Genomic DNA, 14749 nt, shown 5'->3' on the forward strand with positions numbered 1-14749 from the left:
GTCCTGCAACTAAGATGCTCTCCCCTTGCAGTTGTAGTATCAAACACTTTATAGACGTTCAGGAAAACTTTTCAAATGTCAATATTATAAGTGGTGATATATCTAGATCATGGGTGCCACATCGAATTTTTAAATTTTAGTAGAACCCCAAGACCAACCAATGAGAGACTGGTGGTGTTCTGTTAAGAGGAGTGGTTTGGGATGGACACAGGATGGCACCTAAGGGCATTTCTTCTTCTGTAACTCTCATTGAGTATTACAAAATGAAAGTAACTGGGTTTTCATCTTTTATTCATCATTTTAGAAGTGGAGTTCTTTGGTTGTTAGTTAAGTTTGTCAGTTTAAAATAAAAGTAATCAGTGTTAAAGAAGCGCACGAATTCATCTACCACATAAACCAGAGATGGGTTACAATAACATGAACTCAATTTTTGTTTTGTTTCAATCTGCTTATATAAAAACTAAGAGCTCTTCTCCTTGGGAGTATCTGAGAGAGAGCTTGCTAACTGAATGTGCAAATAAATCCAGACTCAACTCTGTGTGAAGGTATCTCAAATTCAGCACCAAAGAAACAACAACTTATGCATCTCAGATGAATTAGGCAGATTTGCTGATACTTTCCTATTTTTTGTAATATCTTCTGCTGGGGTGTATTTTTACTGAGGGGCAACTACTCTGCTCGATGTCACTGCTCTTTCCCTTTCTGGAACTTCACACATTTTCAAGCTTAACTTCACAGCCATAAGGACTCCAAGCTTACATTACAAAAACCCAGGAAGCTGGAAAAACCTCAGGAATTTGAATTCTGTATACAACACCATATACCATGCATGTGCCTTGATATTTCAGTATGCATGCAAGCCTCTTTGTGATCCATCAGCTTTAAAATCTCACATGGAAGGAACATTGATAATGTTGAAGTAAGATTCAGTTGCCAGTCCAGTCAGCTTCTGTGCATGGCCTCTGCCTCAGGCAGCAAAATGACTTGGGCTGGCCTTGACTCTGACTGACAGACCCCGGGGTCATTGGCTCTTAAATAGCATTTTGTTAAAATGCTGGTAAAATTATTTAGTACACCAACCACCAATTTAACTTGAACACATGGAGACTTCTTGCATGCCAGTTTTCGCCCGCTTGCCTCAACATACAATGCCTCCCACACAGTGCACCCCAATGGCACCTCTATGCACGATGCTCCTGGTCACTGGCCTGAGCACATTACAACATCATGCAGAACAAGCCCCAATGAAGAGGGACAGCCAGAGATGCCTCTGCTATCTCAAACCAGTTTTTCTTTGCAAGGATACGTCAGAAACCTTTTGCAGGACTCATTTCCTTCAGGCACAGGGTATCAACACAGAACTGTGGTTCAAACAATGGATGGCAGCAAGGAACGCACACCAGGATTGCATCAGGAGGATGCAAGACTTGTACTCACCTGGGTCTGGAGCAATGCACTCGCACTTATACATTGTCACGTAGTCTGGCTTGAAGCCTGCATTGATGGGGTAGTACTTGAAGGCTCCAATCATCTTCTTGATGGCGTCGTAGATGAAGATGAAGCTAATGAGAGTGGAGAACCCTTCCTCAGTGAACCGTGTGATGTATTTTATAATGAAGCTGGCATCTGTAGCTACCAAGATAAGGCACTGGAGAGCAGAGTGCAAGCCGATCCAGAGGCGAAACTCCATGTAGTCAATGCCATTGCCTCTGAAATTGGAAATGAAATGAAGTCATGGGTTGTTTTAAGTAACACTAATAAGACATTTGATTCACATAAGGAAATGCAAGAAGAACACGTGAATGATGTTGCCATAATTCATCTAGTATTTTATTTATTTAGGGTCCTGCGAGGCTGCTCGTCCACTAGCCCAGGAAGCTCCCACTGGTGCAATGGAGCCTCCCTTCCTTTCTGCAGCCCCTTCAACTGCTGATGCAAAGAAACACATAGAAAGGAGAATTCCTGCGTGCCAAGATCCAAGTCTGGGGCAGTACTCTTTGGTGAGACAACCCCAGCAGATATTTAATAAGATCACAAAATCTGCAGCAAAGCAAAATGTGGAAATAGAGGCTGTTAGACCTTTAAAACATGTGCCCCTCCAAGTGAGTTCCAAAATGCCCCCTTAAAAAGTTTCTTTCAAAATGTTTTCTTAAAAAGTTTGTTTCTTTCCCTCTCTGCCCAGTACACAGTTGGGAAGTTAAAAATTGTTTTCTTACAAACTCTCCAATGGTCAGGTTTATGTGCTTTCCCATACATCAGTCAGAAAAGATGCACAGGAAAACATATTTACAAAGTGGTAAAGGTCCCAAAACTATCTATACAGGAAGTCAAGAGAGGCTTGTGAAAACTGTGCAACAGCTCAGACCTCTTCACATGCTGAGCTTCTTAGGTGGACTGGGGGAGAACAAAGGCTTACTCTATGGTATCAAACCATTTGTGCATTAATTAGACTGAAGCATGTTGGATATATGAGGCTGGTTATTGCACAAACACCCTGAGGGAGTTGGATGAACATCTGGAGCAGATTTTGAGAGTGCCCAGGGAGTGAAACTCTGCATCTGTCATGTTGGATGCAACCCTTGTTTATTCATACATTTTGCAGAGCCCCTTTCACTGCAGACATTTCCAACACAAATCAAAACACAGCACTTAAAACAAAATGACAGTTAAAACATAAATCAGCAGCAGAACAGAATCGAACAATCCTAAAGTCCGGAGTAGGGTTAGCCAAATGCAATAGAACGAAGCAAGCTCACTTCTGTAAATTGATCCTGTTAGGAATGATTTCACTTACTTGCTGAAATCGTAGAGAAGTTTTTCAAAGATCAGGATTGGTCCTGTGCTGCTCAGGATAATGAGGGGCTGCCCAGCAAAGAAGCAGAACACGGCCCCGGCCATTGCTGTGCCAAGAAAGCTCTCCATGACTCCCTGGTGGCAGGAAAACAGCTAAATGTCAACAGGTGCCATTTTAAGTGCTGTCAAAAATGACACTGTTTGGGTGCAAAACCACATCACAACAATCATTGCCACATGTTCAAGAGTGCCTGGGTTCCAGGTACCTGTGGATAACAGGGTGGGGCTCTGGGACCACGGGCAGCATGCAGAGTCATGTCTGTGCTGATGGTTCTTCACTCACCTGCAATGCTTTGTTCTACATGCCCACATTTGGAGATGGAAGATGAGCCCAGGTGCACTCAGATGCACACCCACCTAAATACGGATAGCTTCAGTCCCACAAATATGCATTTAAGCATTTGTTTATGTGTTTTCGTACAGGATGGAATGGTCTCTAAGAACAAACACATTCATAACTAGCCTGGACCATGAATCGGCTTATCTGCCCATTCCTAGGGAGCACTGCCTGTTCCTGAAGCCTCCCTTTTGGCCCAGACTTGCCTGGTAGTTTTCTGTCGCATCCCCCAGCAGCCCGCCAAACGTAATGGCGTTTGTGATGCAGCCAAGGTAGATGAAGAGGATGGCAGAGATGGACTGGATGTGAAAGCCCTCATAGAAGTCACTGGGAAACCAGGGCAGCTTCCTCTTGATATCCAAAAATAGGCCACCACAGAACCTGGAAAGGGAACAGGAGAGGCTGGGCACACTCTGCACCAGAGGAAAGCACACAAGAGCCACTGAGGGAGAGCAGGGTTGGAATCCCCCCTCAGCCATGAAGCTCCCTGGCTGCGACCTTGGGCCAGTCACTGCCTCTCAGCCTAACCTACCTCACAGGGGTGTTGTGGGGATTTGATAAGGAAGGGGAAAACAATATACACCACCTTGAGCTCCTTGGAGGAAAAGTGGGCTACAAATGCAAATACTACTACTACTACTACTAACAACAACAACTGAATAAGTAAATAAACAATAAATATTTTTTTTTTAAAATCCGTTTCCACAAAAGTCAACTTCTGTGACTAGAACATATTCTGCAAATCAAATAACTCTGGCTAGATTTTCAGTGTTGCCCTGTGTATTCTACTTCTGCTGGCCGTAAGGGGAAGACACTAGCCAGCACAACACTGTGGCTACCTTCACACAACAGTTCATTCTGTTTCCCCAACGGTTAATTTCCGCATTATATTTGAGCTTTCACATGACGTAAAAGCCATTTCCAGAAATCTAGCAGAATACTGTGGAAGTTTAGTGCTCTTTTTCATGTTAATTGCTTCCAGAAAAAACAAAACAAAAACAAAGCTGTTTATAACTCCATTAACTCTGAAAATCGAGGGAGTAAAGTGATGAAATTTGGGGTGGTATCCTGCCATACAGTTTTCAGGAGGGAATTTAGTGCAACTTGTCAGTAAGGTAAAGGTAAAGGTACCCCTGCCCGTATGGGCCAGTCTTGACAGACTCTGGGGTTGTGCGCCCATCTCACTCAAGAGGCCGGGGGCCAGCGCTGCCCGGAGACACTTCCGGGTCACGTGGCCAGCGTGACATCGCTGCTCTGGCGAGCCAGCGCAGCACACGGAAACGCCGTTTACCTTCCCTCCAGTAAGCGGTCCCTATTTATCTACTTGCACCCGGGGGTGCTTTCGAACTGCTAGGTTGGCAGGCACTGGGACCGAGCAATGGGAGCGCACCCCGCTGCGGGGATTCGAACCGCCGACCTTTCGATCGGCAAGCCCTAGGCGCTGAGGCTTTTACCCACAGCGGTACATCGGTCCAAAAGCTACAGGTCCAAAACACAACAGGTACTGCAGTGTGAAAGGAATATTAGAAAATGGAAAAGCTAGCATGATAATCAGGAAGACTAACATAACATTCACCCTGTTGGAATGCCCTCTATCATGATCCCTACCCAGCCCCTGGGAGTCCTGCTGTGCTCGTTCTCCATCAGCAGGGCAGTTTGCCTTTTGCATGCTTCTCCCACGTACACAAATCCAAGGTGATGCAAAAGAACAAGAGGCTAGCTTCACATGGCTGTTAGAATTTTTGAGTGTAGGTTATGCAGCATTGAAACATAAGGTATTTTCTGGAGCAACACAAGGCCTGACTAGACATAATAGCTACAGGAGTGGTTGGTGGGGCACGAATGATGACCTGGCTTCCCAATGCTGTGATTCCCTGCTTGTTCCAGAGAGGCACAGGCCAGGCAACCAATCTGAAGCTCCCGCCACTGCGCTTGGGTTGAGCTTCCCATTCTCTTGCCTTTCCCCCTCTTGGTACCAAATAGCTCTACATCGTCACACAACCCTTGCCGCACCACCACCCCACCAGCCACTACTGGATGGCAGTGAGTTCATACATTTAAACCTGTATCTATCTATCTATCTATCATCTATCTATCTATCTATCATCTATCTATCTATCTATCATCTATCTATCTATCTATCTAATCTATCTATCTATCATCTATCATCTATCTATCTATCTATCTATCTATCATCTATCTATCTATCATCTATCTATCTATCTATCTATCTATCTATCTATCATCTATCTATCTATCTATCTATCTATCTATCTATCTATCTATCTATCATCTATCTATCTATCATCTATCTATCTATCTATCTATCTATCATCTATCTATCATCTATCTATCTATCTATCTATCTATCTATCTATCTATATCTATCTATCTATCTATCTATCATCTATCTATCATCTATCTAGCTATCATCTACCTATCATCATCATCATCACAGAGTGGTTCACAACATAAAAGTACAAAATGAGAACACCAAGTACTTAAAAAACAAAAACAAACCAGTAGCGCTTATGGAGAGAGGTGGTCCTTGAGGTATTGTGGTCTTGAGCTGTTTGAGGTTTTATAAGTCAAAGCCAGCACTTTGAATTGGGCCCAAAATGTATTTGGCAGCCAGTGCAGTCAGGCCAGGACTGGTGTAATATATTTATACCATCTTGTCCCAGTCAGCAACCTAGATGAAGTTTTCGAACCGTTTTCAGAGGCAACCCTATGTACAATGCATTGCAAACAGAAGTTAGGCTATCCCTGTGCAGACAAGGGTGCAACTGGGCCTCCAGCTAAAGCTCAATCATACAGAAAGCAGGGGGTTGGAGGGCAAAAGTGGTGACCTCCCTGCAGCCTGTTCCTGAAGGCTCCTACTCTGGTTAGGCTCTGATGATGGAGGTGAACCTGGCTAGGGACTAAGAGTTGAGAGCCCAGCTTAGATGGCAGATTGCAGAGAGGACTATTATTTTTTTTTGGGGGGGGGAAACACCCTGTTCTACACATTTGCAGTAGGTCTGGGTTTAAATACACATATTTGCTGCCACATTATCTAGTTTGGTCCATGATCTCAGGAGCTCTGTACCACGGGTGAAAATATCTCCAGCTTTATGACTGTGTTTAGTGCTTTCCCTCAGTCCCTAAACAGATTCTCTTTCTGCTCACGGAGTCCAGAATGTTTTGCTTACCTTCCAGTCCAGATAAGCTCCTCCCCAATCTCATGCACAGCTGGCATCTCGTCATCTTCGCTGCCTCCCCCACCACCGCCCCCTCCGCCCCCTCCGCCTCCGGCTCCTCCGGCCGTGCCATTCATTTGTCCAGCCTCACTCAGGGAAAACACAGATTTTCTGGTGGAAGAGAGAAATAGCAAAGTGTTAGGAAACCTGGTGCCCAAAGCGCAACACCGCTTAGCCCAGCCTGCAAGCCTTTGTTCCTCTGAGGTTCTTTCATCAGGACTTCTGCTGAAAAGAGTCCTCCCTTTACCTCTTCTCGGCAGAGGGCACTTTCTTGGGTGGCTCTATTCTAATGTTTGGGTCCCACTCTCCAGGCGGCAGAACGATGACCTCGTCCAGAAACTCATCTATTCCAGCTATCAGGTCATCTCTGTCTCTAGCTTTGTAGGCGACATCGCTGAACAGCTGGAAGTAAAAGTGAAAACAGGAATTATCTGGACAAGTCCCTACCCAAGAAAATGCAGTGGAATACAATGGAGAGTGTTAAGTTGTGGGTGAACATATCAGACGACACAGCGATTCTTCAAACAGCTCTTGTTTATTCACAGGCCAGAACAGAACTGAACTGAAGGGTTCAGCCAGCCTGCTTATATAGAGCTCCAGTACAACGCAACTGTAACAACTTTCTAAAACTATCCAATCACTGAACGTCACTTTCGATCCCTTATTTGCATATGTGGACCTGAGTGAAAACTATCTACAGTATCCCCCTGCTGGCCCAGGGTGAGAACTTCAGTACATAACACTGAGCCTCATTTCTTATGTGTAAACCAGTCTCCACTTGCGTAATGGACCTGTGTGCTCTCCAGATCTGTGCTAGGGTTCCCCCCCCCCAACCTTCTGGAGCAGATCTGGGAAGGGCCCTGGAGGTGGGAGGTGTCATGCAAGCAGAAATCCTTCACTGACTTAGCTGAACCCTTTGGTTCAGTCCCATTGCAGAGTTGGCTACGTGTTTCCCACCTTTCTGCACAAGGTACAGAATATGCCTTTTGTGATGCTGATCCTGGGTTATGCTATTGCATGACATCCTCAATAAAATATCAGAGCAGCATGGGTGTAGCCAGGATTTTGTTACGGGGGCAGGCTTAATGTTTTTTTCTAGGGGGGCAGAACCTCAGTTAGTTGAGTATTTTTATTGATGTACTTGGATGGGGGGGGGCAGCTGCCATGGAGAGGAGACATCTACGAAGACATTGGAAATGCACTTACATCATCTACCATGAGGGTGGCGATGGCTCTGCCAATTTCATTGTAGGATTTTGCCTTTCCAGTGGGACCCAGGAGGATAAAGAGGAATCTGGTTTAAAGAGGGGGGAAAGAAGCAAACTCATGAAGCATGGATGATGATATGCACGCCATCTCACTGTGCTGCTCCCAGCTTAAATGACAGTTACACTACTTCAGTGTCTCCCAACATGGCCCCCTTAAGCTGTTTAGGACTGGGGGTGATCAGCGGCAGCTGATGAGAATTGGAGGGCACCAAATTAGGGAAAGCTGTACTAGGCAAAACAGTTTCTATCTATTGCTCCCTTTTGAGGCTTCTATCCTAGACTTCTCCTAATGAATTACAACATCTTGAGCTCCTTGGGTGTTATTTTCCTTTCAACAGTTAACATGCAAGTGATATTGTTCAGAAAGATTTGCTCTGCCAAAATGGGACTATAATGCCTGCTAATTTCACTATTGCTGTCTAGATGTACTTAGCAACATTACCTTGGTGTTTTGTACATACAATGGGCCAGTTACAGTCACGTCATGCAGAAATTACTATTGCTTGTAGCTGCATCAGTTACCTGAGATTTAATTCTATAGCACAGAAAAAATTATCTGTGCCTATAGTTTTGGGAAATAAAAACCAGTAGCTCCTGATGGGTCATTTTTCTGCTAAATGCAAATATTTGGCAGGTCTGGGCTTGGTCAGTGTACAGTTGGATGGCTGCCTGCAAACTGTGTATTTGCTGCTTTGGGTGCAGTGATGGAAGAAAGTGGAGATAAATATACATGTAGCAAAATAAAATTAAGAAAAATGGAAGCAGAGTTGAGAATGCTCATCAAAACGAATCCCAGCAAAAGGGTGTACTTTCATGGGATGGTGTCCAAATGGCAGACATATTCAGGGGCAGAAGGCGTTCCTTCTGAAGGCCTCGCTTTCAGCCACCCTCTTCCTCTGCCTTTGATTTTTTGTAGGGCTGAGTGGGGGTGGGGGCACAATCCTCCTTTTAATCATCTACCTACCTCGTTGGGACAGGCACTTCTGTCACTCCACCCAGCATGGTCGACTGAATGAGCCGGACAAACGCTACAAATGGCTTGTCCAGGAAGTCCACTTCTCCCACAAGGACATTGGAGGCCTCAGCATCTTTGGGGATCTTCTTAATGAATTTGTTTTTGAGCTGGGAGGAAAACAAAAGCATTTCTCTAAAGATCAGTGATCCCCTTCTTTCGGTTTGTCTCTTTCTGCCTAAGTCAAAGCAAGAGCAAACTCCTTGCCAGCCGGGGTAACACTTGCTTAGAATCCGCCTGGGACTCTTAACACTCACAATGTGGCTGCAGTAGGATCTGTGGTAATTTCCATTTGCATGGGCAGGCGGAGACCCCCGACCCTGGGCGACACTCACGTGGAATAATGACTCAAGACAACGTTTTATGGGATTACAATTTGGCCACAACTCTATTAAAACTTCAGCTGTAGGGAGACCTTGGCTTAGACATTGGGCGTTTATCCCTCCCAGTCCCCGGCCGGGGTTCTGGGAAACATGAGGGTTATACTTATGTGGGGATTGGGCTGGCTCTGGAGAACGTCTGTTCAAGCAGAGACCCCGCTCCCCATTTCACCACCGTCGCAGGGGAAAGCAATGACAACCTAACGGCGTATGGCCAATGCCTCCCCTCAAAACAACCCCTTTAACGGGGAACCCTGAGATTGCCACCGTCCCCAATTTAGGGAAGATAGACTAAAGTATTCCGCCCAAGGCCTGAAACCGCCAAAGTTGTGACGTTTTGCTATGGGGAAGGCAAAACCTGCCAATGCAGGAGAATTCCTTTCCGGCCTTTCAACAGCGACCATAACGTACAAGCACCTGCATACCTGTGGAGAAGAGGTTAACCTGCAAAAGAAGGCTTAACTGAGGGAGGGCAGGGTGGGAGAAGCTCTGGAGCCGACTGAGAACTCCCAGGTATGTTCCGCCCACTGTTGTGTGGGCTGGTCGATCTCTCCCCTTACCTGGCCAACTCTCTCCTGCCTACGCCCCCCCCCCAGCTGGGACTGGGTAACTGGCAGAGGTAGGCGGCTACCTCCAGGTGTCCGGGGGTGGGGTGGGTATCTCGGCTGTACTGCCGGGAGCCGCATGGGATCGGGGGGGGGGGGGCTGCTCACAACTGCGCAAAAGGCACCCTCCGTTTGATGTGGGGAGTGGTCATTGTGAAATTTGCCTTGAGCAGTTCCCGCTGCAAAAGTCACTTCCAAATCCAATTCTGTGCCAACCTTTGCAGATTTCCCGTTCTACACCTCAGCTATTACCCTCAGTGTTTACCTGGTTCCAAATTATTCACCCCTCAGATTCTACAGCAGTAAATGCTGCCCTCGACAAATGCTAAAGTCGCTCAGTGATGTGGTTAGTACAACCTCTATTGAGAGTGTTTTTATTTATTAGCCATTATGCCAATTTACTTAATTTTAATCTGTTTAGTAGCTGGACCTCTTGAAAGCTTAGCTTTGTACATATTTAATGTTGCTGGAGACTGGTTCCCAGCCATCCTAGTTTTGATTCTTGGTACTTTTACCGAATGTTGGGGATGGAGAAGAAATGAATTGGTTACTGTGTATGTACTATGTTACTACTATGGGAAATCCAGTTTTGGTGTTTACAGTTTCTGTTTGTTGTTTTTATTGTTAAAATTGTTAATAAAAATATATTTTTTAAAAGGAAAACAAAAAAGAAACTATAAATATTGTCAAATGAAATCATATTTAACAGAGACAAATGCACATATTATGGGAAAGTATGCACAAACATGAAGATATCGTGAAAATAACATACAAAAATGCGTTATATTAGGAAAATTGCTTGCAAAAATGCATATTTTAGTCAAAACTGCATATGAAACAGTTTATTAGAAGACATTTGCAGTAAAATGCTGATCAATTGTCATGAGTGTTTAAAAATAAATAAATTCACAAATTGCTGCAAAATGTGGAGAACTGAATTTAAGATTGGAAAACTGGGAAACAGAACAGTGACACTGACAGAGCCATCCTTACTGAAGGTAGACCGTGTGGCTGTAGTGTCATTGCAATAATTATCCTAAATTGGCCTGACCTGACTACAACTCCCATCAGCCCCAGCCAGCAGAATGTGGGTGCTTAGGGGAGCACAGCTGTACTGGCTAGGGCTGATGGGAGTTGTAGTCCAAAATTCTGGAGGCTGCCATATTGGTATAGGCAGACTTAAATCAATTTTAGTGGTTCATTGGGAAGTTCTACTGTACTGTCATTAAATCCAGTGGAGCTTTAGTGGTAGAACATCCCTGCGGACTGTGCCTGAAGAGTATGAAATTAATCCAGAGTGCCAGAACTTTACTGTATAAGCACCCACCACTTCCCTTGCTAAATCCTCCCCATATGCCCACCACAGAACATCACAGTATATTTATATTTTAGGAACAAGGAAACTGCCTTATATTGATCCATCTAACTCAACACTGCCAACACTGACTGACAGCAGCTCACCAGGATTCCAGACAAGGGTCTCTTCCAGCCAGCAGTGGGTGGTGTGTTGGGGACATCCATCCAAGCAGATCAGTCACTGCTGCTTACAAAGAACAAGAGGAGGAAGTGCAAAGGCACTGGCAGGAGTGCTGGATTGACTCTGATGGTGCCAGCCTCTTGGCCATCTCCCACTTCATCTTCTCCTTCCCCGTAAGCAGCAGCAACTCAGCAGTCAGGAGGTCAGATGTGATAAGTGAGAACTGGCATCTTAAGTAGGGCTACTAAGTGAGCTCATAGCTGAGTAACATGATTCAGTGTCTTACAAGTTCTCATAGCTCGTACTCTAAACCGCAATGCCATGCTAAGTTCATCTTCTTGATCACATATCCCATAAGTAAACATAAAATGTGTGGGATAACCAGCCTCATATAACCAACATGCTTAAGTCTAATTAATGTATGAAGGCATTAATACCATAAGAGTAAGCTGTCCTGCCAGGCTTAGCTATGACCACTTCCCCTTATCTTGGGAGGAACTAGGTAATCAAGCCTTTGTATACATGTGAACTTTGGTGTGTGAGGAGTTCTGAGCTGCTCCTGCCAGCCACATGGCTTTAACAAGCCTCTCTTGAGTTCCTATACCAATAGTTTAGGAACTTTTACCACTTTCTAAGCAAGCTAAGTTTTACTGCCTGTGCAACTTTTTCTGAATGCTGTATGGAAAAGCACATAAACCTGACCTTTGGAGAGTTAGTAAGTAAACCATTTTAAATTTACCATACATGTGATTTTTTCCTATGCTGGGGAAACAGGGAAACTTTGGTAGGAACTTGAAGGAGCATATTTTAAAGGTCTAGCAGCCTATATTTCCACACTTGGATGCATATTTTGTTATTTTAAAGCTCCACTGGGGTTCTCTCCCAGCTTGGATCTTGCTCCCAACTTGGATCTTGGGATCCAGAAATCCCCCCCCCCCGAAGGGTGCTGAGATACAAAGAAGGAGAGCACTTCTTTGATCATATTACTTCTGTAGGAAGGAGAATTCAGCTTTTGATAAAACACCTTTGTGGAATTATTTCTTCTTTGCAAACATTGAAGCCATTGCAGCAGAAGAATGAGATATGGATGTAGTGGAGGACAGAAACCTCATTTAACAGATCCATGCCCAAGACTCTTCTTGTCCTTTTCTGGCTGTTTCATTATTATTAGCCTAAAAAGGCTCAATAAACTTCAGGTTGAGGTTTATTATAATCTATATGCTGGCATGAGGAGAGGCATGTGAGTAAGGCAGAAAGCTCTCCCTCCTACCCACCGCTGCCACCCCCCCTTTTTACTAATCTTTTAAATCCATAATGGAAAAAAAGCCAACAAAGCTTTTGGAATAAGCAGAGAGCAGGAGTTAGGAGCAACCTCTAAGCTTCATGTAAAACTTCATGTAAAAGTCCCTTTGTAGTGGCCCTACTAGGCTGATTAAGACCAGTGTTCTTTTGGGAGCAAAATACTTTGCATGCCTTCAGGTTAACCCTCCCCACACCCACTTTTCAAGCAGGAGACATGAACTTGCATTCAGAAGCTGCCAGATACCAAGTCAGAGCAATCGTCTGGAGTTCACTAGCAGAGGTTCTCCAGGATTTCTGATAGATCTCTCTTAGCCACACCTAGAGATGCCATGGACGGAATTTAGGACCTTCTGCATCATGCAAAACAGGTGCTCTGCTACAGCCCTTCCCTTTGTGTCAAAACAAATCCTTACTGTGGAGAACTATGGAGGTGACCCCAAAGCAGTACTTCTAGGGCTGCCACTATACTGCCCCCTGCCACCAGTGCCAGTGCCTTTGACAGAATTTGGCATTAGTTGTGTGGGATAGATCAGCTGGTAGAACATGAGACTCTTAATTCATGGTTGTGGGTTCAAGCCCCATGTTGGGCAAAAATAATCCGGCATTGCAGGGGGTTGGACTAGATGACCCTCATGGTCCCTTTCCAATTCTAAAATTCTATGATTCTCAGGCAAAGCTTTTTCATGCTGCCCCTATTGAATTTCTGTCAAAACCCTGTATAGGAAGGTTTTTTAAAAAATGTTTAGTGTTTTTTTAATGTTTTTATATATGTTGGAAGTTGCTCAGAGTGGCTGGAGGAACCCAATCAGAAGGGTTGGGTAGGATAACAACCACCACCACAACCACAATAATAGAACAGGACGTCCCTATTTTCATCGGAGAAATGCTGGATGTAGCTTCTGAAAGAAATGTCATTTGAATTTACATTCCTCAGAACATCCATTCCTTTCATGAACTCACGTCACTAGCCCTTCCTACTGAATGCTCAAGCCGCCACCGCCACCACTCCCCATGCAATGGACATGGCTGCTCAAAAGTGGACTCCAAATCCCCCCTCCCCATTAGGATGAAAAGGGATGGGGGGGAATCTGTCAATTCTGGTTCTCTCAGTTCCTATTTTTCCAAATCATAAATTAAGTTATCCAGATTTCTGCAGCAACTTGCGATTATTATTATTATTTAATTTTCATGAAAATTCACGAGCATTTGGGTGCAAATTTATCCCAACAACATTTTTTGTTGGCAGTTTTGACTAATATGCATTTTTGCAAGCAATTTTCTTAATATGATGCATTTTTGTAAATTATTTTTGCTAATATTTTAACTTGCATGCACACATTCCCCTAATATATTCATTTATGAACAGACCGATTGATTGGAGAATTGCACTGCAAAATTTGAAGGATGACTGCGTTTTGGTTTTCACAGCATTTCAGAAAGTGCAAATTTCACAGATTCATCTTTAAATTTGAACTTGTTTTGTTGCACCTTTCAGAAAGCGGTTCCTGCTTTAATCTGTTCCCTCCTCTTGCCATCCTTCTGATGGTGCTGAAAGCAGGCTGTTTGACTCTGCTGCTGCTGCACGGTGGACAACAAGACACCTCTACTTTGGAAACAAATGGATTCACATATTTTAAGACATGTGAAGACCGCTGTAATGAATTCTTCACAAGAGGGACATCCTGCACAGCAATGAGAAGTTCTGAAAACAATTTCAAGTTTGTTTTATTGTGACAAGGAACACACATTGCAACTGGTTCTCGTTTTGGGAAGCCAGTGACTACATTCGTGGCTGACATTTGGTCCTGGGGGTTGGGAACCTAAAAGAAAAGATTTTAGTGTTTGGGATTTCTTACCTGATCTGTGCTTGGTGTATCTGTGATGTCGTTCATGCTTCTGCTTTGTGCATGGCCTAAAGGAGTAAACACATTATGCACCCATATCTGGTAAAATATAATTTATTTATTTTTTAAAAAATTGAGAGCTGAGATTCTGGAGATTCTGTCTAGAGATTCAGGCTTTTATGTTGTCTGTCCTTGATGTGGTTTCTTCACCAAGAAGCCGCTACAACCCAACCTTGAATATATCACCACAAAGCTTCTCAAACTAGATAGAATCAGGGCAGGCATGAAGATTGATTTGGGGAGCTGAGTATATTCATACAATCCCTTCATAGCCCAAGAAGACCTCCAACCACATTTTCTGCAACACATTCATTGTTACCACCAATTTGCATCTGTGGCAGAAAACTTATAGATAGATAGCTTACAATATAC

The 14749-nt window shown here is 44.1% G+C and overlaps 1 protein-coding gene across 4 annotated transcripts in view; it reads right to left on the reverse strand.

Moving 5' to 3' along the window:
* The window catches only part of SLC4A5 (solute carrier family 4 member 5), a 72527-nt gene that overhangs the window by 28313 nt on the left and 29465 nt on the right, over positions 1-14749 (reverse strand). For all 4 annotated transcript variants that reach the window (XM_053401466.1, XM_053401465.1, XM_053401463.1 and 1 more), the window contains exons 6-13: positions 14330-14385; positions 8662-8819; positions 7636-7723; positions 6677-6831; positions 6382-6540; positions 3393-3571; positions 2795-2924; positions 1438-1709 (exon numbers count right to left, since the gene is read on the reverse strand). In XM_053401466.1, coding sequence (XP_053257441.1) covers positions 1438-1709; positions 2795-2924; positions 3393-3571; positions 6382-6540; positions 6677-6831; positions 7636-7723; positions 8662-8819; positions 14330-14385 — 1197 coding nt within the window. The remainder of the gene's footprint in view (positions 1-1437; positions 1710-2794; positions 2925-3392; positions 3572-6381; positions 6541-6676; positions 6832-7635; positions 7724-8661; positions 8820-14329; positions 14386-14749) is intronic.

Source organism: Podarcis raffonei, chromosome 8, assembly GCF_027172205.1.
Source record: "Podarcis raffonei isolate rPodRaf1 chromosome 8, rPodRaf1.pri, whole genome shotgun sequence".
Classification (NCBI taxonomy): Eukaryota; Metazoa; Chordata; class Lepidosauria; order Squamata; family Lacertidae; genus Podarcis; species Podarcis raffonei.